Source organism: Cricetulus griseus, chromosome 3 (genome assembly GCF_003668045.3).
Source record: "Cricetulus griseus strain 17A/GY chromosome 3, alternate assembly CriGri-PICRH-1.0, whole genome shotgun sequence".
In the NCBI taxonomy this organism is placed as follows: domain Eukaryota; kingdom Metazoa; phylum Chordata; class Mammalia; order Rodentia; family Cricetidae; genus Cricetulus; species Cricetulus griseus.
Genome location: NC_048596.1, coordinates 65,920,697 through 65,944,592, shown reverse-complemented (window position 1 = coordinate 65,944,592; position 23,896 = coordinate 65,920,697). Strand labels below are relative to the sequence as shown.

General features: G+C 44.7%; 1 protein-coding gene across 3 annotated transcripts in view; it reads left to right on the top strand.

Annotated features, from left to right (window-relative positions):
• LOC100773370 (dedicator of cytokinesis protein 1) overlaps positions 1–23,896 on the top strand; it is a 495,025-nt gene that overhangs the window by 315,739 nt on the left and 155,390 nt on the right. For all 3 annotated transcript variants that reach the window (XM_027409107.2, XM_027409106.2, XM_035442142.1), the window contains exons 28-29: positions 188–289; positions 7,170–7,264. In XM_027409107.2, coding sequence (XP_027264908.1) covers positions 188–289; positions 7,170–7,264 — 197 coding nt within the window. The remainder of the gene's footprint in view (positions 1–187; positions 290–7,169; positions 7,265–23,896) is intronic.

The window sequence follows — 23,896 nt, the reverse complement described above, 5'->3', positions numbered from 1 at the left end:
TTCTGAGATAGGAAGTGACCCAGGCTGTCTCTGGTTGGCCTTAAGCATTATGTAGCAGATCTAGGGCCTCTGCCCAGATCCCATGCTTTCCCCTAATGGTCAAAGAGCCAGCTCCATAGTTGATGTCAGTGCTTCCCATGAGGATTGTTCTTTCCCTATCTAATTCTACCTTCCAATCCACCTGCAGGGTAACTTTGTGGCTTGCATGACAGCTATTTTACGGCAGATGGAAGACTACCATTACGCCCACCTGATCAAGACCTTTGGGAAAATGAGGACAGATGTCGTGGTAAGTGATGTTTCTGTCACAGGACCAGTGGTGGAAGTGGAGGGTGACATTTGTGTTTCCATTTATAATAGAATTTTTCATGGAACTTCTCTGCTTGCTATCTAAAGCCACTTTAGTCTCCACATGGAAACTTTTGACTAGGACTTTTTCTAGAGAACAACTTGGATCTGAACCTGGAGAAATCCCATCTGTTCTGGTCACAGCATCCTCTCCTGTGCTACTGGGTCACTAACAATCATGTCCCTTGTAGTCATTAGCCCCTGTCATTTCTTGATTGACTTTCTATAGTGATAGCTAGTTAGCCACCCTCCTGCACCTTAAGCTATTCTTTGCTATTAATTAGTGCTCATCATAGACACTCATCAGCATTTCTCCTAATAACTCCTTAGTCCTCCTCATGGAAACTATGATGCAACTTAATTGTGAGAGTGTAATAGGGAAATTTATTGCTTAGGAGCTACCTCCCTAATGGCCTGAAATTACACTGCCATATGGTGAATATCCTTTGCAAAGCTGCACCCAACCTGCTGGCAGGGTTCCTGGTGAGAAGCTGATGCGGATTCTTTGATTCCACTTCTAAAGACTCAGTAGTCCTGTGGAATAACCATAAATTCCTGAGGGGCACATCTACCTTGCATAGTATTTCCAGAGCAAGGCTTACTGCACTTGGCCTCTACCTTACTAAGGGAGGGAAACAAGCTGATGTATATATTGATAGCTAGCTAAATTGATTGATAGGTAATAGATATAATGATAGGGGATTTATTAATAGATATGTGATGGGTAGATAAATATAGACAGACAGACAATCACCAAGGAGAAAATAAATCTATACCTCAAAATCATAAGTGTTCCTTAAATAAAAGGGTATAAAAATATATGCATTCTTTCATGTCTATGTGTTTTAGTTTTTCTTTCACTTTCAAGGAAAGGTTTATTGTAGGGACATATTCAAATATGCAATAAATACCACATAATATCCTAAGATTAATTTGAAATCATAGCATAGTAAAATTTTATATTCTTAGTATTTAATTTTATCATTAAATCTTAAATGTGCCTCTATGGCCTGCTTTGGTCAGTGAAAATAATAGTATATATGGTATTGTGTGACTTCACAGATGATAGTCTGAGATGATGAGTGATAAAGTTTTCAGGATGAGAGCAGCTCCTCATACTGAGAAATGAGTATTGCCATTAATAATCTGTACATTATTAGAGCAGGTGTGTGCGCAAAATCCACATGTGGCATTAAAAATGTCTATTCTGAATTTAGCCACAATGTGGGCTGAAACACAATTATATAGCTGGCTTCTAAGGATGTGTCTCAGTTGCTTTTCTGTTGCTGATTTAAAGCCCCATGAACAAAGTCAACTTAGGGAAGGGAGACTTTATTCCGGTTTATAGTTCCAGAAGAATGACTCCATGATGGTGGCAGGGAGGCATGGCAGCAAGTGGCAGGTATATGGCAACAGGAGCAAGAAGCGGAGAAATCGCATCTTTGACAGCAAATGTGAGGCAGAGAGTGCTTCGTACATAATCTGAAAACCTGTCCCCAGCGACACACTTCCTCTATCGAGGCTGAACCACGTGAACCTCCCCAAACAGTGCTGCCAGCTGGAGACCTAGTGTTCAAATGCCTAAGACTATAGGGGACATTTCTTGTTCAAAACACCACAGGATGACTGTGCCTTGCCGGATTGGCTATGTACCCTCCTCTCCTTCCTCACAATGGATGATCAAGTTATAGTTTCTATGTAGTGGGCCTAATTTCCCAAGGGATTTTTTTTTTCTCTTAGACACAGGCATCCAGAAAATCAATTATTTGCATACAATTTGATTTCCATTATAAAATGGCATTTGCTATTTGTCTATCTCAAATTCCCAGGGCAAGGTTTTTGATTGTTGTTAGTTCATCAAAACCTTCATGAAAATATGTTCCCATCTACTAACTGTATGCGGAGAATGTTTTATTTTTCTACTCTCCCAATTATCACAAAAATGAAAAGATCATTTCCTGTGAAATAATTGGAAGTTAATTAGTATTCCAATATGAAAATGGCCTAAACAATTTTCCCAAGTCTTGCTTGCTTCTAACAAGCATAGCTCCAGGTTCTCAGATATAGGCTCCCCACCTCCAACTCCACGCTGACACTGGGTGAAATCAGTCTCACATAGATTCACAATTATCATCACCCTAACATTTCCACAGGGCTGTAGCTGTCCTCTGTCCCAGGGGAGCCTGAGAATCTCAGCACAGGTGGGAAGACTGGTTTAGGAAAGGGAAGACCAGACAGGTGCCATGCAAGTATCTCTCACAGGACAGGCAAGCTGCGTCTTCAAGACAGAGCTTCAGTAAAATTGTCTTGCTGATGACCAGTGATGGGTGCTACCCTGAGTCTAAGTCTCAGCATCAGGAATAGAAGCAGAGAGCTTGCCCAGAGCCTCTGGAGACTCTTTTAGCCATGTGTCACAGACTTCCACTGTGGGTGGCTCTGGAAGAACCTATTCTTTTCTCTACACTCTGACCCACACCAGCCAGTTCTCTGACACCTGCTGGATGTCCTGCAGTTCAATTCCATCCCTGCACTGTCAACCTGGATGAAGCTATGAATCCCACAGATGACAGGGCTCACCCAGATCCAGCTGTGAATCCAGGCTCTATGCTTTTAACGAAGCAACTGTTAATAAGAGTTCCTTAACCCTGGCCTTGGGGTCCATAATTTGCCCAGCTAGCTCACAGCACTCCAGGAGACACTTGCATATTCTATCCTGTTTACTCCAAAGCATGCAACTCTACAGAAACCAATGGGAAGAGCTGCACAGGACAGAGAGGGCAGGGGTGCACAGGACAGAGTCAGCAGGCTTCATCCTCTCCAGAAGCCTGTCAGCAGCCCGGTCCCCTCCAGTCTTGTCTGTGAGTTCTTTTGGCATAATCTATCCCCAGTTGGAGTATGTAGGATTAGAAGTTCCAGAGCTCTTATTCTCAAGTCTTCCCGGTGACCAGCCCCACCCTGACACCTCCTTAAGATAAACTCATGTGTAGGACTCATTATGTGTATAGCACGTGTGATGACACTCAGTGATACTTGGTGGGGGGGTGGGGGGGTGATTTGATCCTCAGTTCCTAGGAGCCTTGTGCCATTACACCACAGTAGAGTTTAGTAAGTGTGTATTGGATGAAAAGGGAGGTATACCTGGACAGAGCAGGTGGAAGCAATGCCGAGGGGAGGAGTGTGTTAAAGGTTAGGAGAGAGAACTGTGCACACTGACTCTGGGTACTGCAGGCCCTCTTACCTGTTACCTGGTTCTTGGGTTCCTTATGGAGTCCTCCTGGCTTGTTCTGCTGTCAGGCAAGCCTCTGAACTGCCACGTATTCCAGACCTTCTTGCTGGAATCCTTTCCCAACTTCTTGCTGCTTCAGTGTTCACCTTCTGGGAGCCCCTTTCTGACACCTGTCCAGATCTCCATAGGTGGATATAGGCCCATCTTCTTCCTAGCACCTAACCTTGTCCCCTTTGACCAGCAGCTTGTTCCGGATTGGAACGGGTAGAGTATCGGATGTAGGATGTGGTGAGGAGGAATGCTGGTGGGTATGAGGGGAAGCAGAAATCCCAGCAGTGTGAATGGCCCTGCTCCAGACACCTTCTGCAGTTGAGACCCTCAAGGTCTCAAAGGTGCTGCTGTCCATGTGAACCCATCAGCAGAAGTGTTGCCTATTGTCCTTGAGTGTTTGTCCTAGGTGGAAAGAGGATGCAGGCGCCACACACCTGCTGCTCTATTCCTGGACCATTTCTTTGTAAATGCAGCCTTAGGAAAGCTCTCCACACTGGACTATCAATCCAGGGGTGCAGATTCCTTCCCCAGTTACCATTTGTCAGTATCATGGAAGGACATAGCAGGCAGGACAAACTCAGTGCCCCATAGTGTTTCCAGTGAGCCAATATCATCTGAGCTCTGCAAAACAAACAGACAGGTCTAAGTCAGTGGTGAGACATCTTCTCTGGGCAGAGTGGATGATGGTAGGGCAAAGGGATTGTATGAGAAGGAGGAGTTTCTGATCCTATGTTGGGCAGGAGTTTCCTGTGGGAGATACCCAAGGGACACTGGGCTATCACATCAGCCAGGACCACCTCTGGCCTATGCTAGCAACCTTCTGTCCTTTGTTGCCTATTTGTTTTCAGAGCAATTATATTTTGAGTGAACTTTATTCTGAGGTCATTATGGAGTCGCACACAGCTGTTGGATATAATGAATTCTATATGCCCTTTATTTGGTTCCTCCTGACAGGAATGTCTTGAAAAACTATTGTATAACATCAAAACCAGGATTTGACATCCGTGCAGTCCACTCACCTTATCCAAATCTCTTTCCTGTGACTTGTATTCTTTCCTCTAATGATGTATCACAAAGAGCTTCACACAAACAGAAGCTGGCAAAACAGTGATTGGTGTCTGAGCTGTTGGTGACAAGCACTTCCACTTGGATCCTCTCTCTCTCTCTCTCTCTCTCTCTCTCTCTCTCTCTCTCTCTGTGAGTGTGTGTGTGTGTGTGTGTGTGTGTGTGTGTGTGTGTGTGTGTGTGTGTTCCAAGTCTCCTAAGAAAGAGAATGCCATTGCTATAAGCATGCTTGTTGCTAAAGTGGCTGGGCAAGTACCTGCACAATGGTTCCCCCATCGTGCTGTAGGCAGGGACAACCACCCTCTCTCACCGGGCTCACCCCTCCTTTCTTAGAGGCCCCCTCTAGGGTCAGCGTCCAATCCAGATTTCTCTGTCCAGTTTGCTTATAGCCTTAAACTTACTGCAGTTCTCTCAGCTCAGTCTGCTGAGTGCTGGGAATATAGACATGAACCAACTCACTGAGCTTTGTTGTGCCTCTGTGCTCTTGTTTTTTGCCTTGCTCTCATTCTTCCATCTGTGACTCTGTGTGTGTGTGTGTGTGTGTGTGTGTGTGTGTGTGTGTCTTAGAAAGAACAAGTGAGAATAATGCCTACAAAGGCCATAAGAGGGCATTGAATCTCCTGGAACTGGAGTTACAGGCAATTGTGAGCTGCCCAACATAGTACCTGGGAACTGAATTTGGATCCTCTGTGAGAGCAGTACCTGATCTTATTGGGTGAGCCCTCCAGCTGAGAGTGACTCTTTCATCAAATTAATAGGGTTAAAGATAGAGAGAAGCAGTTGTTTGCCTCCAGAACATACCTGTGGATTTTTTCAGAGCTGACCACTTGCTGTCTTGGGCCCCCTGTGAATAGTCAAATGCCAAAGAAATGAATGTAGTAATGAAGTTTTCTTTCATTGTTCCTGAACCCGAGGCTTTGCCAGAGCAGTTTGTGAAGCCTCATCAGCGAAGCTGGATCAGTTGGTCCTTTGGACCTACTGAGTTAGGCAGCTTTTACAAGTAAGCCTTGCAAGAGGCCATCTCCCACTTTGGACTCTGTTTTGTTTCGCTAGCCAAATTCCATCATATATCAACTAAGCTACTAATTAAGTTCTGGCCTATGATACATAGAAAGGAAAGAAAAGGCACTGGGAAAGATGGCTTCTTTCTTAAGAGTGTAAACCCATCCCTGCATCTTAATTATCAGGCTCAGGAGAGGATGGGCAGGTAAGGTAAGCCAGCAATTCTACAGGAGCAGAGATGTAGCTCACAAAGTATACACTGTGGCCATCCAAACTTCCAATCTCTTGACAAAATGGTAAGCTAAGTTCTAGAGTAATTAAGTTGTACTGAAATAAACCTATTCCTCCTCTAAATCTCCTTTGGTCAGAGTGTTTCCTCACGGCAACAAAATGAAACTAGAGCAGGTCCCCAATGAATGTGAACCTTGCCCATCACCTGATGGTTATCATCAAGTTCAAACTGTGTTTCTTTGCAAGTGGTGTGGATTGAGAATTTCTCACTTGGGGGATTGCTTTGTTGGCTGTTTAAATTCCATTCTCCCAAACCCCTTGGCCTTCATAGCCAACTCTTCGTTATGATCCAATAAGTTAAACAATGAGAAAGGTCCATTCATTTGGCCAACTCTACCTATGGCATTCCTTTTCTAAACTAACTCCCTATTGTCTGTCTCCCTCTTACCCAGGGTCCTGAGCACACAGGAGGAATTCCCAGGAAACTGTGTCGAGATTCAGGATAATAGCACAGAACAATACTAAACTTGCCCTCACAAATAAGACTTCTTAATTCCAGCCAGCATGGGAGAACTGGTACACACTTTCCTGTTTGCTGTGACCAGGGGCTTCTTTGTGGATGTGTGATTGACACAGAGCAGCAGGGAACCCTTGAATCCTGTTGCCCTATGTTGATCTTGGAGTATCACACAAAGACCATGAGATTCCAGCGGCATCCCTGAGTGGTGAACTATGGAGCTGTTGGGCAAAAAGTCTTCTTACTCATGTGGTCAGCTGCATGCTGAATGTGTGCAGAGGGTCAAGGCAAGCTTTAAATTACAAAGCCAAAGGGCAGGGATCACAATATACCAATCTCTGGGGTTGTTGATAGTGAAAAATGGATTTAGGAGAAACATGAGGGAATGCTGCATCCTGCCTGATAGGTTTGTAAAATCCACATTTTCCTGTAAGCAGAAAAGGCACAAATGTATATTTATAACCCTTGGGGATCTTTTCTTAACTGCCAGCAAGACATGCCCAGGGACTATTTCAACATCTATCCTCGAAAAAGCTATCTCAAGCAGGAGGTGCCCAGGTAAACAGAAAACAGAAGCGGTACACAGAGCCTGTGAAATACATCTTCATTTGCTTCTAGAATGTTTTCCTTCAGCTAAAAATAATGGGGTCTTTTATAATCTCATCATTGGGAAGAGTGTTCACCCTCCTCCTGGGTGGGCTGCCTCACTGCCATGTTGTCTCATTGCAGGATTTTCTGATGGAGACATTCATCATGTTTAAGAACCTCATTGGGAAGAACGTCTACCCCTTTGACTGGGTGATAATGAACACCATGCAGAACAAGTAAGTTCAGCAGGCATCCTGCCTCTGTCATATCTGGTGGCAACCGTGGTGCGGCTGGCTACTGAGATGTCTGTGCTTATGTGCTCTACCTCTTCTATGGAGCCCGCGGCTCTATGGCAATGTAGACATGGAGATCATAGGAGTGTCCTTATGCCTGCGTGGGGCTCAGTCACTAGGTCAGGCCGTGGTCCTCCCTGGATTTAAGGTTGTTGGTGGGTAGAGGTCAATTTGGTTCTAAATGAGAAAATGAGAGGCTTGGGTGTGTTTTAGCCCATCTGATAGGTCCATGCTTCTCCTTGTGGTGTAAGCTTATAGTTTCCGCCATGGATTTGACTTTTTCTTTGTTTTTGTCTTGTTTTCATGGGGTCCCACATAGTGCAGGCTGCCCTCAAGCTCACAATGTAGTTAAATGTAGCTTTGCACTCCTGATCCTCCTGCCCCCAGCTCCCAAGCACCAGGAGAACAAGTTTAGATTACCACACCTGCCTGCCTTTGTCTTTTTTATCCACCCTGTGGAGAAAGCCATGACAACAGGGCTTTCCCTGAAACTTTCCTGGGTTCTGTTCCCCCTGTGACAGCAGGGACAGTGTCCACCTTGAGCTCTTCATGTGGCTAGATTCCCAGCAGACCTCTAACCAGGTTCTGCTGAGGAAATGTTGCACTTCTCAAGTCAGATACTACTGTGGCCAAGATCTTTCCTGGTGGGCAGGATGGAGGAGGGGCCATGACCAGCAGGCTGGGGCTGCTGCAGCCATCCCTGACTGGTTGTGGAGCAGGAGTCTTGGCCTTTCCTTCCATCCTTCTACTTGCCATGTCACTTCAGCCCTCTGCCTATTTCTCAACACTCCCATCCTACTGTAGAAACTGAACCCAGCAGCATACTTTTTTTTTTTTTTTTTTTTTTGCCTTTAGGATTTATTTTTGTGATTGGAAATCCCAAATTCTTCTAGAGCACTACACAATGTTTTTAATGGGTCTCGTTTTCATTCAGCCGAACAAACAAATCAATATCGATATCTGAAACAAACCCCCACTGTCTTAGACCCCTGTAGAAGCATTGTACTGTGGGCCAAGACTTAGGGATGGCGAGGCAGCATTACCTAAACTAGATCCCTGAACACAGGTTGGGGAGGTAGCAGTCATGGACTCCTTGCCATGAACCCATGGGTGAACTTGGCTTCTGGCCTCCCCAGAAGGGCAGCCATTTTCCAGTCAGTGCCTAGGTTGTGCATTCCATATCCTTGGTGGTAACTTCTTTAGCAAAACTCAGATGTGATTGGCTCCCTGTAGTTGTATTCAAGGGTGCCCTTTCAGGTTCACTAGTGTGTTGGGGAGAGGATAAAATATACCTTTTTTTTTTTTTTGGTGCATTTATTATCTATTGTAGGGTAGGGGCTAGCTACAGCTTCCCCTACAATCTATGGGTTGTTTATAGTTTTCGAGTCATCCTTGAATTACTCTCTCTTCCTGCTACACCATCCAATACCTCCTCCCTCCCACCCTGACCTGGAGGAAGCATCAGCTTCCCCAGAGCTAAAGGAATCATTGTGACCCCTGGCTCCATCCACACAGCAAGACACCAAGACTGTTTGGGGCCATGTTGTTTTTTGTGCGGTGAGGAAGTGTGTGATTCGTGGTCCCCAGAGTTGTGGACTGACTAAGCAGTGTCAGCCTTTTCCTGCTCACTGGAGACTTCTTGCTGGCCCAGCCAGGTGATGAGCTGCTGTGGGTGGCAGCAATGAGTGTTCACTGTATCTTTTAAACACAGGCTTTTGTTTTGAGGAAAATGACCTGAGAGGAAGAAGTCACTGCATGCTTCTGTCAGTGAGCCACTAGTGCCCTTGAGACCTCTGAGGATAAGATAGGCGACACCAAGAATAGAGAATGACATCCGCCCTGGCCTCTGATCCACTGTGCACAAAGGCTGAAGTGTTGAGGCAATCATGGGCCAGGATGAATGTCCACTCTGCACAGCCTGTGAGCCATCATATTCAGAGTACTGCACCAGACTGTCTAGTCACAAAATGAAATACTCTGAGTCACCAGGTCCACCTGGCCATGCTTCCTCCATTGGAGCTTCCTGCAGATATGCAAGTGGGTGCGTGTGTGCATGTGTGCATGTGTGCATGTGTACATGTGTGTGTCCTAATCTGTGTGTGCCTGACTTGGATCCATATGAAGGCTCTTGTGTTTGAAGAGACTCTAATCTCTAAAAAGTCACAGCAAAGTCACACCAAAGCCACAGTTAACATTTTGCACAGGGACAAATTCCAAGCCAAGGTGACCAATGGAAGAGCAACCCATTTTTGATGCACTTCACATATGGGCACTGATGATTGTGAAAGTTATTCCCATACCCCATGGGGTGTAAATTCTAGAATATACAGCATTGATGTGCAGAAGCAGAGTCAGGTTGTATAAGGGAGCCTCTTACCAGGCTGTGGATGTAGCTCAGCTGTGAGCGTGCTCACCCACCATACACTAAGCACTCCAGGCTTGATCCCCAGCCCCAAGCCCCCAGCACTGCTTCATGAAACCGGGTGTGGGAGAATGTGCCTGTAATCCCAGCACTTGGGAGGTGGAGGCAGGAGGATCAAAAGTTCAAAGAGAACATGTAACAGAAACCTCTTGCCTCCATCAGATTAGAGGACCAGATACTTACAGCCCTTTGGAGACAGCTGGTTTGGTGGCCCTTCCTTCCTTGTATGTAGTATTTACTATACAGAGTTTTTCACTTTTGACAACGTGCCTATTTTCTCTTGCTGCTTTCTGTATATGGGTTGTGGACACACCTAAATCCAAGCAACTGGGCCCATTTGTCATGGATTTTTGCTAGTTGGATTATTTGAGGTGGAAACCCACCCTAAATCTGATCATTTAAGGTCATAAGACCCACCCTAAAGTCTTAGAAGACCACATGGAAGAGGGAAGCTTTTGTTTTGTTTTTGTTTTTGTTTTTGTTTTTTTTTTGCCTGCTACCCTCACTTTCATTGGCAAATTCATCTATCTTATTCCAGAGCCATTCCTTTGCTACTTCTTTGGAATTACAAGGCAGATTCTAAACTGACAACTCTCTGGAACCTCTCTGGGACTCCATCAAAAGATTGGGTCTTCTGAGATACACAGTCTTGTGGACTGAGCAACTACCCTATGTAGCCATTACATGCATACTATATATCAGCTCATTCTCTCTGTTCTGCTCCCTTTAGAGAGTCCTGACTAATACACTTGTTCTGGGCTAAAGAGTAAGCTACACATAGGTGCTGGGACCATGTGGGACTGTGGCATGCCACTGTATCCTCATACTCTTGAAAGCCCCTGGGATTCATACTTGGGGAAACTGAAGCAAGTTATAATCACACAAAACGTAGTAGTAGAGCTGGTATTTAAATCCAGGCCAACCACCCAGAGCCAGGTTCTAAGTTGTGCTGTACCTTCCCTCCTTACCTGAACTGTGCTCCCATCTGCCCAAGAGGATGCTGATGACACTTTTCGCTCCTTGGACCACAGGCTTCCCATAAAGCTGTGCTCTTTACCTGGCTGACATCTGCTCGGCCCAGGCTTGCTGCTCCTCTTTCTTCACCACTGAACTCTGTGTGGCTAGAGAGGATGCAGTCCACCAGCCTGCTGTGAGTTTCTTCAAGTACAAAATCTTACAAGGACGAAAACAGTATTCCTGTAGAAACTATGCGGAGAGTACTTAATATGGTGTAGTCAATTTTTTTTTTTTTCTTGTTGATGTGAGAAAAGTGACTTCATGGAGGAAGGGCCTGTTCTGGCACATGATTCGAAGGTGCAATCCATCCTGGCTGGGTAGACATGGCAGCAGAGACCTTGTCAGTGAGGCCGCTGGTCATACTGTGTGCATAGCCAAGAAACAGAGGAAGATGAATGCTGGTGTTCAGTTCCTTTTGCTTGAGTCTGAGACCCCAGCCCAGTCACTCATTTCCATGGCAGCTCTTCCCACTTTAATTGTCCCCATCTAGAAAGTGCCTCAGAGGGTTGTCTCCATGGTGATCCTAAATCTCATCAAGTAGAGAGTCCAGATTAACATTCATGTATGGTTTCTCCATGGCTTCCCTGTCTGCCTTTTAGAGTGTAAGTGTGTCTGTCTGTCTGTCTGTCTGTCATTCATTATGTCCACATTGCCAGGTTTACTTGCATCACTTCCCCTGCCTGCCCTGTAGCTGTCCTTCCCTTGACACGATAAGCTGTGGTTCCCAAAAGCTTCCGGAGTCTGTATTTAAGTTTTAATGGCACAGCTGGACATGTAGTTTTACCACCCGCAGCTTAGAAATCGACCAAATCAGCCTCTCTGGTCTCTTAAATATCCGTGTGCTCGTTTGGCTTTGTCTATGAACAAACTGCCCTTTGGTGTTCAGGGCTCGTAAAGTGGAATTAAAGACAGCACCCACTTGATATGGTGCAACAGCTTGTCAATCAAGGATCTTGGGGCTGAGTGATGATCCCAAGGCCAGCCACTGCTTGGTTTCTATGTTAAGGTAGTGATGGACTAATGATGGCCTGACATTATGGGTCTGAGCTTGGGTGTGAGAGTGCCAGCTAGCAAGATGACATTTAAGATAAGCAGAGTTCAGAAGCAATCAGTGTGTCTGTGTGCTGGCTTCTAGAAGGACTTTATCCAGAGCAGCATGGGTGCGTACTTCTTGGAAACCCCCTGGATGACTGGAAGCCCACACCTTACCATTCAACTGCCAAGCATTTCTGCTGTCCTGGCTGTCACATGGCTGCCATTTCTTGATTGCTTCTTTGCGTGCATATGGCACTGCATACAGCTGCACACTATGTATCGTGGATGTGTTAGCTGCCGTCCATGGGAATGTGATCACTTGCCTGGTCTCCACTGGTCCTGGGCTTGGGCTCACTCCAGTGACAATTTATTTGTATAGCCATTATGCACACTAGAATTTTTTGCCATGGGTGGGACCTGGTAATCATAGCTGTGGACAGCTATGATTGTCAATAGTTTTCCAGTATCCCTTCATGTCAGTATAGATTTTTGTATTTGAGGCTGACTGGTCTCTTCTAGGCTCAGTTGGGGCCTAAAGGACACTCTGTTTATAAACTGGTTTATATCCTGTACATCTGCCTTGAAGACTTTGAAAATCCATGGATATAAAACCACGGAGGGGGCTTGGAACTTTCTAGTAGTCTACAGCTGACGTGTACTGGGAAGTAAGGCATGGAGGAAGAGACAATGATTGCAAAATTCTTATCAGGTGGTGGGAAGGGTCCTTGTCACTTACCAGAGGATACTGACAGTTCATCATGAGGAGCTTTACCTGTGAGGAAGTGGCCAAGGAAGAGCATCTGTTGAGAACTTACACTGCCTCCCACAGAAACGAATACACTATTTCATTGTATGTGCATGAGATGTTGCCATTCAGTGCAGTGGCCCTAACAAGGGTTGGTTGTAACTGAAGCTATTGGTAAGATGAGCTTAGCATGTATAGTAAAAATTCTTGTGTTTCGGTGTGCTTGTCTTTGTGTATACAGATGCATGTGGAGACCAAGAGACATCCTAAGTGTCATTCCTTAGTGCCATTCACCTTGATTTTTGAGATAGGATCACTTACTGGCCTGGACCTCCTCAACCCTTAAGTCAGCAAGGTGCAGACATCTGCCTGTCTCTGCCTCCCGGGTGCTGGGATTTCAGTGATGTGCCATTCCATCAGCTCCTCCCTGTTGACTTCTGAGGATATGAACCCAGGTCTTCAAGCTTGCCAGGCAAACACTTTACTGTCTCAACTATCTCCCTGGCCCCAAATGTAGGAGATTTTGCTGACCTCCTTATTTCATTTGCTTAATAGTAGAGCATTTGAGCACTGCAAGTCATGCAACAAAATATATTGTTGGGGCCCGCTGTATCTGGAGCCAACTGATCTCACATTTGTTGTTTCATACTCTGAAACTTCACCTCTACTTACAGTTTATAAGAATATGTTGTTTATTTCATGTGTGTGTCAGTCATGGCTTTCTCCATCGTGGCCTTCTGGCTATTGATCTACCTAGTCCAGGATATGTTTGCAGTCTGTTCCTCAAGATAGCATGTTCCGTTCCGTGTCGCTGGGTGACTACAGCTTAGCCATTTTATGTGACCTTTGTCTTCTACTTTTCTCCTTCTTCCACTTCTTCCCCTCCTCATCCTCTGTCTTTCTGTGCTGATTCAGACAGCATTTGCCCATGATGTATTCTCCATGTATAAATATAGCTCTGAGTTTTTCAGCCACTGAATATGCACAATACAAATCAACACATAATCATATTTCATGAAGGAAGATGCCCATGCCTACGTTTTCCATGTAGCAATTTCTCTCCTTTTAAACATCATTTATTTTCCCACTCCTAGGTAAAACCCATCAGATGTGTTGGCATCCAGCTGGCATGCCTGCTGATCTTTCTGCCAATGTTAATCTGGCATGTACTCAGGACAGGAAAGGGCCCTAAGCCTTAGGAACGGATTCCACCTTAGCAATGCTGGGCTTTGTAGAATATATCATGTCAGTGCTCAGAAAGCAAATTTGTAACACTAGCTGCCCTTAAGTACATTGCCACTGGTTTCCTTGCTTGGAGGAACTGTAGTTGGACTTAGGCAGATGCGGAGGTGGAGGTGCCTGCACAATGAATGCCTGCTGGAAGTGTTCTGTCCTCAACCATAGCCTGGGAATAGGGCAATCTGGAAGACCCAGCTGACAAATTTTGTGCACCTTGAGAGTCTGATTGCAGCATTCTGGACTATAATCTGGGATTCTGACTTAGCATTATCTTTTCTTCTTTCTTTGACACATGGCTTTAGTTACTTCTTACTTTGTATTTATTTAGCCTAACTCTTAAGTATATTTCATAGCTGTAGCTAGGCTTTGAATTCCTAGCAGCTTAGTAGTTGTAAGCTCACCTAAGAATTACTTTTTCCTTCTGCAATTGGGATCTATCTGCACCATAGCAGCCTAACAAGCTGGGGACCAGCTTTCAATGAAGGAAGACATTATGGGGCCCATTTTCACAAACATTCTGGAAGAAAGGTTTCCAGGAACTCAGTGTGCTTCCTGTGACCTTGGTTCACACTCTGTGTTTTGGAACCTTCACCCTTCTGAGGATACCTGCTCAGTCTGAGATGTGTTTCAGCAGAGACCACAAGCTCTCCTCTAGGAGTCCCTAGTTTCCTAGCTCATTTCCCTAGCTAACACAGGGTATTCCTTTGAGAGTGACCATCCTGGTGTGTTAGGATTTCCAGACACAGCTTTGGGCCCAGGAATGGGACTCAGACTGGCACATCCAGAAAGCGTGCATCAACCCCAAAGACTTTCCAATCATTTCCCTTTTATCCTCAGAAGCTGGTGGGAGTAGAGGATAAAAGCATGAGCTATTCTCCCTCAACAGCTTTTGGACCTGTGTGTGGTGTGGACAACAGAATAGCAAAACCAGCTTCCCCTAGTTGTGGGAACTCTCAGGCCACTCCCTTCTACCTGTTGGAATTTTCTTCCTCTTGTGTTCTTTTGACTATTTTTAATTATTTTGCTCTCTGTATCATAGAAACAAACCATTTTCTGATTTTACCTGGCTGTTTATAACTAATTTATTGCATATAGCATAGATATTTTCTGCCAGTGAGGTTGATTCGAATTGCCTCTTTATTTAATTCCAAGATGAAAAATCAAACTGCTCTCCAAGGGCTGGCAGTGATGAAGGGCTCTCAGGGCTCTTACTTAGTGATGCTCACTCAGAGGGATTTTGAAAAGACAGAATCTGCTGGAGAACTCCCAGGCTGCGCACACTTCCACACCATGTTGTGACCTCCTGGCTGCTGTCCGTCTCTGTCCATTTGACACTTAGCAGTGGAGGACAAAAGCCAAGTGTCTTCTGCATCCTGTGCATTCATCATGGCAGAGGCAAGAAAATCTGAGTTTGAGGTCAGCCCAGGTTATGTAGTAGATGAGAGACAGTGTGAACTATATAGTGAGACATGGTCCAAAGCAAGCAAACAAACCAACAAAAATCTTGAAGGGAAACCAAAGCCACAAACTTTCTAGGTTGCCTAACAATGCCTTAGTATCCTTTATTGACTGAACAAGTGGTGAATTCCCCCACTAGAGGACAAGGGGGCATGTACATACTTTGACTACTACATGTAGGGATAGAGGGCTGATGGCATCTACTGAGAGCAGCTCAGGGATGCTCCTGACCCTCACAACAACAGCACCCCATAGGATTAACAGTAGCTTTTATAAGTTGCTTTGGTCATGGTGTTCTATTCCAGCAATAGATGAATCAGTTGATTGATGATTGATGTAACAGGCAGCCACTCTGAGTAGAACCATCTCTATGCAAGTCACCCTGGACTGTGTAAGAAAGGTGGCTGAACATGAGCCAGAGAGGGCTCTGGCAAGCAGGGTCTTGATTTCTGCTTCAGTTCCTGCCTCTAGTTCCTGCCTTAACTTCCCACAATGATGGACTGCTGTCTGAAAGTGGATGCTGAAATAAATCCCTTTTTCCCCTAAGTGTTTTTATCACAGCAACAGAAAGGAAACTAGACCATCTTGTCAAGTCCACATTCCTTCCTTGATCAACTTTGATTCTGGAAAATTTACCCTAGGCTGTAACTTCTTCCCTAAGAATTGGAACAAAAATGGAAGGAGTGTCATGGGAATGAATGCGCTAAAGTGAACACAGCATGTCACTGAAGCCCAGCCTACAGTGACCACAGGAACTATGGCCATGGCCATTTCTATGGATGGGGGATAATGGCATGTCTTTGATCCTCCGTATCTAAGAAATTGGTCACAGGTATCCATCATGAAAAACATGAATGTCTCCATGGAGATGAGAACATTTCCTATATGCATCGGAGGTGTGTTATGAAGAATGACTCTCTGTCTCCATAAACCCATTTGCTTCTTATGATATTTGAATGCATTCAATTCATAGATTTACTTGATTTGTAAGTCAGCCAGTGTTGTTGGCTCTCTTCATGGAGGTAGATATGTGTGGATGGATGGGACTTGGGAAGCTCAGGAACTTAGACAGTTGTCCTTTGTTACCAAGCACAGTCTATGAAATTGTGGACCTGTCTCAGTGTTGTAATATGTCAGATCTGCAGGCTCTGAGGATGACCCTACTCTGGCTTCAGATGAGGCTCTGAGCTGTGGCAGGTTACATCGGTTACCAGAAGTGTGAGCAGCAGAGCAGACTAGAACCCATTCTTGCACCCCCAGTGACCTCTACTACCCTCATAGCTCCTTGGGAAGAGCTGTTGAAATAGTGGAAGGCAAAAGCTTGGTCATAGGTGGTTCCTTCCTGAGGACTGGGGACAGGAGTCACTGTTGTGCTGCTGAGATGGCTTCATTTCAATGATGGTATTGTCACTATATAGAATCCTTGTTCCAGCCCTCCCTCCTTCCCTTTCTTTCTTTCTTTCTTTCTTTCTTTCTTTCTTTCTTTCTTTCTTTCTTTCTACCTCCCTTACTTCCTTCTATCAACCCCTCCTTCCTTGTTTCTTCCCTCCCCTTCCCTTCCTTCTTCCTCCATTCATCTTCCTTTCCTCCCCTCCATCTAACAGATGCATGTTGATGATAGTCATAAGGTCTGTGCATCTTCGCCTTCCACAGATGCTGCCATCTTCCTTTCTGCACACACACAGTTACACGTACAGAGCTGTGTCTCTGTTGCCACACATACTCAGTAATAGTTAAGTTTCTATTTTAGCCAATCTGGTGATATATAGCATCACAGTTTTGAACTCACCTTTCTTTGATATCTAGCTTTGAGCATAGTTCTGTGTACTTATAAAAAAAAAAAAAGTAGTATCATCATCATCATGATTATTACAGTTACTATTTTCTCTTCAGGCTTGTGTGCTTTCCTGTGCTAACAGCTCTTTCCTCACAGGTTCAAGACAAGAGCCTTGTCTTGTACAAGTATGTGTGTGCTGCAGACACCTTTCTCAGCTCAGTAACTGCAGCTTTTCTCTCACTGTTCCTGTTGGTTGGCATTTAAAATTTGTCTTGAAGACTTGCAGAAAAACACTGAAGGCATCACCTCTGGTGATGCTTCACATTTTTCCAGGGAGCTTGTCTTAAATACTAAACGTGAAAGTCCATAGTTATCTGTCTGCTGGTCACAAGATTGAAAAAAAAGAAAAGTTGAATAATATATTGTCTCCATCTTCAGTCCAACCTGACCCTATGTCATCAGATTTTAAGAATTTAAATGTGAGACCCATACCCAACTCTAGGAAGAAATTGTAACAGTGTTCACTGTAATTCCTTCAGAGAATCCAAGTATGAACAGGGTGGCAGTGTCCTCTGTCCCTGTTTCTTATGGAAGCCCTTCACATGGCATTCACTGTGTTTTATAGGAAACTCTGCACACTACTGTGGGAGTGTTGCCTTTAGGTAGTTGAAATCTCTCTGGACAACCTCAGAGGCTGCAGGATGTCTTGCCTAGCACATAGTAGGTATTCAACAGTGATTGTATGACTGACAATCTAAAAATCATGAATGTCAGTGGAAATAGTGGAGGATGACCTTGAACTTCTGAACCTCCCACTTCTACCTCTCAAGTGCTGGGTTTTTAGGCATCCATCACCATACCTACTTTATCCTGTGCTGAGGCTTGAACTCAGGACTTTGCACCTGTGAAGCAAGCACTCTGTCAATTCAGTTATATCTGCAGCCCATGGGAAATATCAAGAAGTCAACTGATAAGCACATGAAACCTTCTCTACAGGAATGAGTTGCACATACGATTTATATTTGAGTCCACAAAGAAATTTTTTTAGATGCCAGGATGCAGTGAGCAAAGACTCCCTCTTCTGCTCCTGACAATCTAGTAATTAGTGAATTTCCTTAACCACAAGTTGTCCCAAGTTTCCCTGTGCCATCTGCTTGCAGATCTGTGTCTGTAAAGCTGGCCCAGACCAACATCATTGCTTGGGGGCCCATGAGCTGCAGGGAGCTGCTGGCTGCTGGAGCTGGCTGCTTCATGGTTAACCTTTCCAATACAGCTTCAGAGAAGGGGTTTTACTTAATATTGTACCTGTCAAATTCCCAGAGCTGCGAGTAAATGGAAGATACAAATTATGTTGTAAAGTGAAATATTTTGTGTTATTCTACAGTTTGGTTGATTTAGGAAGAAAATGAACTCTGACAGCTTGATCTTTTCAGTTCAGTGGATTCTAATGGTCCAAAACAAAAGCCCACGCCACAGGCTCTTCTTCCCTTGCTATTTATGAGTGGTATGGCAGCAAGCTCTTCTTATACTGTAGACCCAGGACAACCAGCTCCGTGCTGTGCATACACAGGCTCTTGGGAAGAGCTGGATTGTGCTGGCTGTTTGTATTTGTATATGTATAAATAAATACTCACCAACCCCATTAGGGGAAGGAAGTCTCTCCATGCCTGGCCCACTTGCCTCGGTGTTTTTCCCAGGAAGAAGGGACCTGGGCCCCTAGTCTGTCTGACTTGTTACTGCGGTTGCCTTGACTTTAATGCCTACATTGGCATGGTTGCATAGATGCCTACAGGAACTGCTTGACTGGAGTGCACAGGTAAAGTTTGGTCAGAGAGCCCTTTACTTTTCCATGATGAAGCTCATAGCCTTCCCGTGCCCATGACTCTCTCTTTGGAGGGCAGGTGTCCTGTACCATCCCCACCTTAAACTCTGCACTTACGATGCCTTGGGGAGGACTGTGGAATTTGAAGAGACAATGAGTAGTTTGTAAGTCTGGGTTTCTTTGGTGGGGGCAGAACTGTAAGTGCCTTCCACTTTTTGTTTGCTGAACATTAGGGCCTTTGGCCTTCACACCCCCTATAGGTATCTCCCTTTGCCCTAAAGAAGAGTGTCAGGCTGTGCTGTGGGTGCACAGGCTCTTGGGAAGAGCAGTTGGTGGCAGTTTTAGCTCTTCTTCTGAAGGCCCCCAAACACAGCCCTTGCTATCCCACAGCTGTCCCCAGTGTCCTTGAGATTAAGGGATTGGGAGTCTGCATCGTTTCTTCAGACTGAATTTTACTGGGTAACTGAAAATAGTGAGCACTGGGAGGAAGGGACTCTAATCAGCTACTAACCTGCAGGTGGTTTGGAGGTGAGGCATGGGGAGCAAACTGAAAAGTGGGTAGATGCCTTTGATGTTAAATCTCGGACATTAGGGGGATTCAGGGAGTATAGAGTGTTGATCTTTTATGAGATGCTCTTACAGGTGAATGTGGTTTGCTCGTAAGTCACAGAGTCTGGTACTCCTTCCTGATATTATGTGGGTTGAAACCTACCAGAAATGATTGCAAAAGGGAATTGCTTTTATTTCTCACTGATGTTCTGCCTACAGGATGGATTTGGAGTAGTTTTACAGCCTAAAGAAACTGTATCGTCTACAGGAGCCAGTGACTCCTGAGTGCAGGAGCCAGAGATAACCACCTGGGGCAGGAGGAAGGATCCTTTGACTGTAGGTAGTTCCAGGGTTTGTTTGGAAATCCAGACTTTAGAACATAAAAGTGGTATTAAAGTTAGGCTTCCTAGAGACTGTTTGAGCACTAAAGCAAGGAGCATGGACAGGGGTACAGGCTGGAGAGTTGACAAGAAGCATCTAGAATAATCTAGATCTCAGATGGTTTCATCCTAGAGTGAAGTGGTCATTCTGGAGAGGAGAAAATGGGACATTTGGAGTATTTTCCAGGCAGGGCCAAATGAACCTGTTATGACCTGGCTACAAGGACTAAAACGGGTCAAGAGTCAGAGAAAAGGCACTCTATTATCAAGTGTAGCCAAGGGTGATTGGCAGGGCTTTTGATGTGGTGGGGATGCAGATTAACAGGATGGGGGTATTCCCAAGTTCTGTTTCCCATCTTGCTCAGTGTTTCTCCACCATTCCCCAACTATCGCCCTCCTACAGAGAAGAATTACACTAAGTTTACACTTAATTATGAAGAAAATTAAATACTGTAATCTTTTTGCTGCTCTCCCCAAGAGCCGATGTTCACCCGTTGCCCTTAGGTAAGGAATGCATGGTCTGCAGACTGTAAGGAGACAATCACTAGACAGGCCCAGCTAGAGAAACTGGAAGTTAGAAGTTATAGTTCAGGGTGCCACTGTCAATCACATGATGCTATCAAGGTGCCCTGGGGAGAGAATATAGCTAGAGAAGGGGAGTAGAGGTAGATGGAAATCCCTGTGGCTGAACAGATAAAAATGTTGACACAGGGAACTGGGAGTTGGAGCCAATGACTGGAGGAAAATGTGTGCAGATTACAGATGTGACCTATGGATGTGGCCATGGTAGAGGTCACTGCTGATGTCAACCATGTCTACCCCCGTGATGTTAACAAGAGTGCACACTGACCTTGGGCAGCCCTAGGTGGTTTTCATGGTGTTTAGCTCATAGAAAGGGTGTGTTTGGAGACCTGTGATACTAAGATGGTTTTTTCTATATTTCCTGTATCTTTGATGGTGGTAGGGAAGTGGTGAGAGTACTCTGATAGATGAAGAAAAGGGTGATGCTGAGGGTGGAGTTGGTGAAAGTTGGGATGTCAACAGCAACAGAGGGCTAACCTTGATGGGAGAATAGTTGATTTACTAAGACACTTGGGGAGACAGAGTCAACATGTATACAAATGTAGGAAAACTTTATGTGGCTTCTGTTTCTCAAGACTGAAGCTTAGTCATTAGCAGTAAAGGGTCAAGAAAGTAATGGGAGATTTGGGTTCATCTATATGTATGTGTTACCTATGTTAACTCTGCCTAGGTCATTTACCATGCTTCTCTCAACATGGATAGCCCATGTGTCATCACTTTGAGACTCATGCTGTATTGCATAATGTCCAGGAGAGACTCATGAGTACAGGAGTATAAAAAGATATATCACTTTAAATAACTGCTACTAAGTCACCCTCCCGTGAACATTTCTAGATGGATTTTGTCTTTTAAGCTTCAACAAACCCTATTAGCCATCAAAACCCATTGCTCTCTCAAAATAGCCCTCTCTGGCTCCTCCTTTGCAGGTATATATGGTAACTTGGTCTTGGGGCTGGGAGGGGATGTAGGAATCAGAAGTCCCCAAAGAGGTGACTTGTGTCGGAAGCCCTTCTGGCTTCCCTTAGTATGCCCCCTTTGAGGAGTGGGGCTGCTTTAAATATCCTGTTGCTAGTTTTCTGCCCCCAAAGCCAATTCCATAATGCTCAGTTATCTTCCCAGTCCAGATGCCCTGCTGCTTCTCCACTGCTGCAGTTTGAAATTCCTGGGAGGCCCTGCCTCCTGTTCCTTTTCTTGACTCCTATCCCTCTTGTTCTCATATTCCAAGACCCAGCTATAGTGTACTTCAGGCAGGTGACTCACAACTCTCCATCCCTTTTCCATTTGTGTAGAGGTATATAATACACATATCTTCTCAGACCTTCTTCATCTGGGCCGAGCAATCTCAGAGGCAGCAAAATGAAACTTTGATTAGTCCAATCACTCTTTGGTGGAGGTCATTGTATTTCCAGTTCCTCTACTGCAGAGCACTGGAAGGGAATGCAGAAATCACATGATTACAGACCATTCCCTATGGCTGACTTCAGCTTGCTGGTTCCTCGGAGACATAAAATGTATATCCCTAGAGCTATCGAGCTGCTGATTAGCACATACTGTGCTAAGGAATCCAATGGGCTAGATGCATTGTACTGATCATGTTTGTACACTTTTAGTGCTGGCTCCAGCAGCCATGACTAAGAGACTCCAATCTCAGCTGCCTCTGTGTGGGAAGCCCAGATCACAAGGCACACACTTAGTTTCCCTTTTAGAAAAGGATCCCAGTCTAGAGATAGGTTTGGAGCACTGGCCTCTGATGTACTTGCTGTACTTACACAATATTGTGGAATAATGTCATCCAATACAATCAAATATATTACCAGTTGTCAATTAGAAAGTTGTTAAGATGGTTGAACTTTAAAAACACTAGTATATATAGGATTGGTAACATAGCTGGATGGTAGAGTGTTTCCCTAGCATTCATGGAACTCTATGTTCAACCCCAAGCATTGCAAATAATAAATAATGATAATATCTACAACTCAGGTGAGCTTTATTATGACCCTCACTATATATAAATGTGCACCCACTTCCCAAAGGCCATTTATAGTCAGGTTGCTTCCTTGTTGGTTTGTTGATCTTAGTGCAGCTGTACTGGTATGGAGTTCACAGTGCCTTCCTGGGATTGGGTACCACATTATAATAAGCCAACTCTTATGCCTTAGAAGCCAAGTGAAAACTGAAGACAACTGGTGAAGGGCTTTGAACCCCATGCAGATTTTTACCAGTTCCCTGCTTATGTCCTATATATTTCTGTAAATAACAAACTTATGGTAACAGACATAATTGCATGAATCAGGTAGTGAACTGTGCAGATATAATGCTTTGTTCCACCTGTGGAATTTCATATAGGTTAAAAGGAAGTATCTTGTTAAAATAAAATTAGTATTTATGATGGGTAACTTAATTGTCAACTTGACATAACATAGAATGACCTGGGAAGAGTCTCCTTGAGGGGTTGTCTACATTGGATTGGCCTGTGTGTGGTGGGGGAGGGGATTATCTTGATTAAGTTTACTGATGTGGGGACCAGCCCACTGTGGGCAGTACCAATCCCTAGGCATGTGGTTTCACACTATGTAAGAGTAGAGAAATTGATTTCAGCACAAATAAATAAGCATTCTTATAGGTGTATAGCTGTTTCAAGTTCCTGCCTTGATTTACCCCCAAAGATAGACTGTAACCTGGCATTGTAAGCCAAATGAAACATTCCTACCCTTGGTTGCTTTTTCCCAGGGTATTTTGTCAAAGCAACAGAAATGAAACTAGGACAGCACCTCATCGGTCAGTGCTGAATGTGGGCAATTTTGCATGTAGGTGTCTGTAAATGTGTTCACTTCCTCTTTTAGAAGGAGGAGACCTAAATGCCATGTATTCGCCTTGCCCAAGTAGATCATCATATGTTCCAATGAGTAAACCTCTGCAGCTCTCCCGCTGCAGGGTTTGCCGTTACTCATGAGCCCTTGAAAGGTGATAGCCGAGCTTCTAGAGCCTCAGGAAAAAAGAGGGTTTTTATTTTTCCTTTAAACTACAAGAAAATGGAGTTAGAGCAATGGCTCAGCAGGTAAGAGCACACACCGCTTTTCCAGAAGACCTGAGTTCTATTTCCTGCATTCATTTGGGTGCCTCAGGACCATCTGTAACTCAGCACCAGGAGATGCATCTGATGCCTCTGGCCTCTGAGAGCATCTCACTCACATGCAGATACCCCCAGACAGACACATAAGCAAACACATCATAACAGAAATAAATCTTAAGATGTTTTTTAAAGATGTAGGAAAATATTGTCAAGGAATCATGAGTTGAGTTCAATGGACCAGAAGCTCAGCTCTGTTTCCACCTGACATCTCCCGCCTAGTCTGAGGGAATTAAGCAAAGGTGAGGGAACACTGGGTAACTAAATTCAGAAATTCATAGAAGTGGCCAACATAACTATACAGGTTTCAGTCTTCCACACTAAGCCTGAGTGCTCTGTGACAAGCACTTTCTTAGCTGGCAGGGGAGGGTGCTGGGTGGTGATGGGGACAGGATATTTTGTTCTCCTTCCACGGGAGA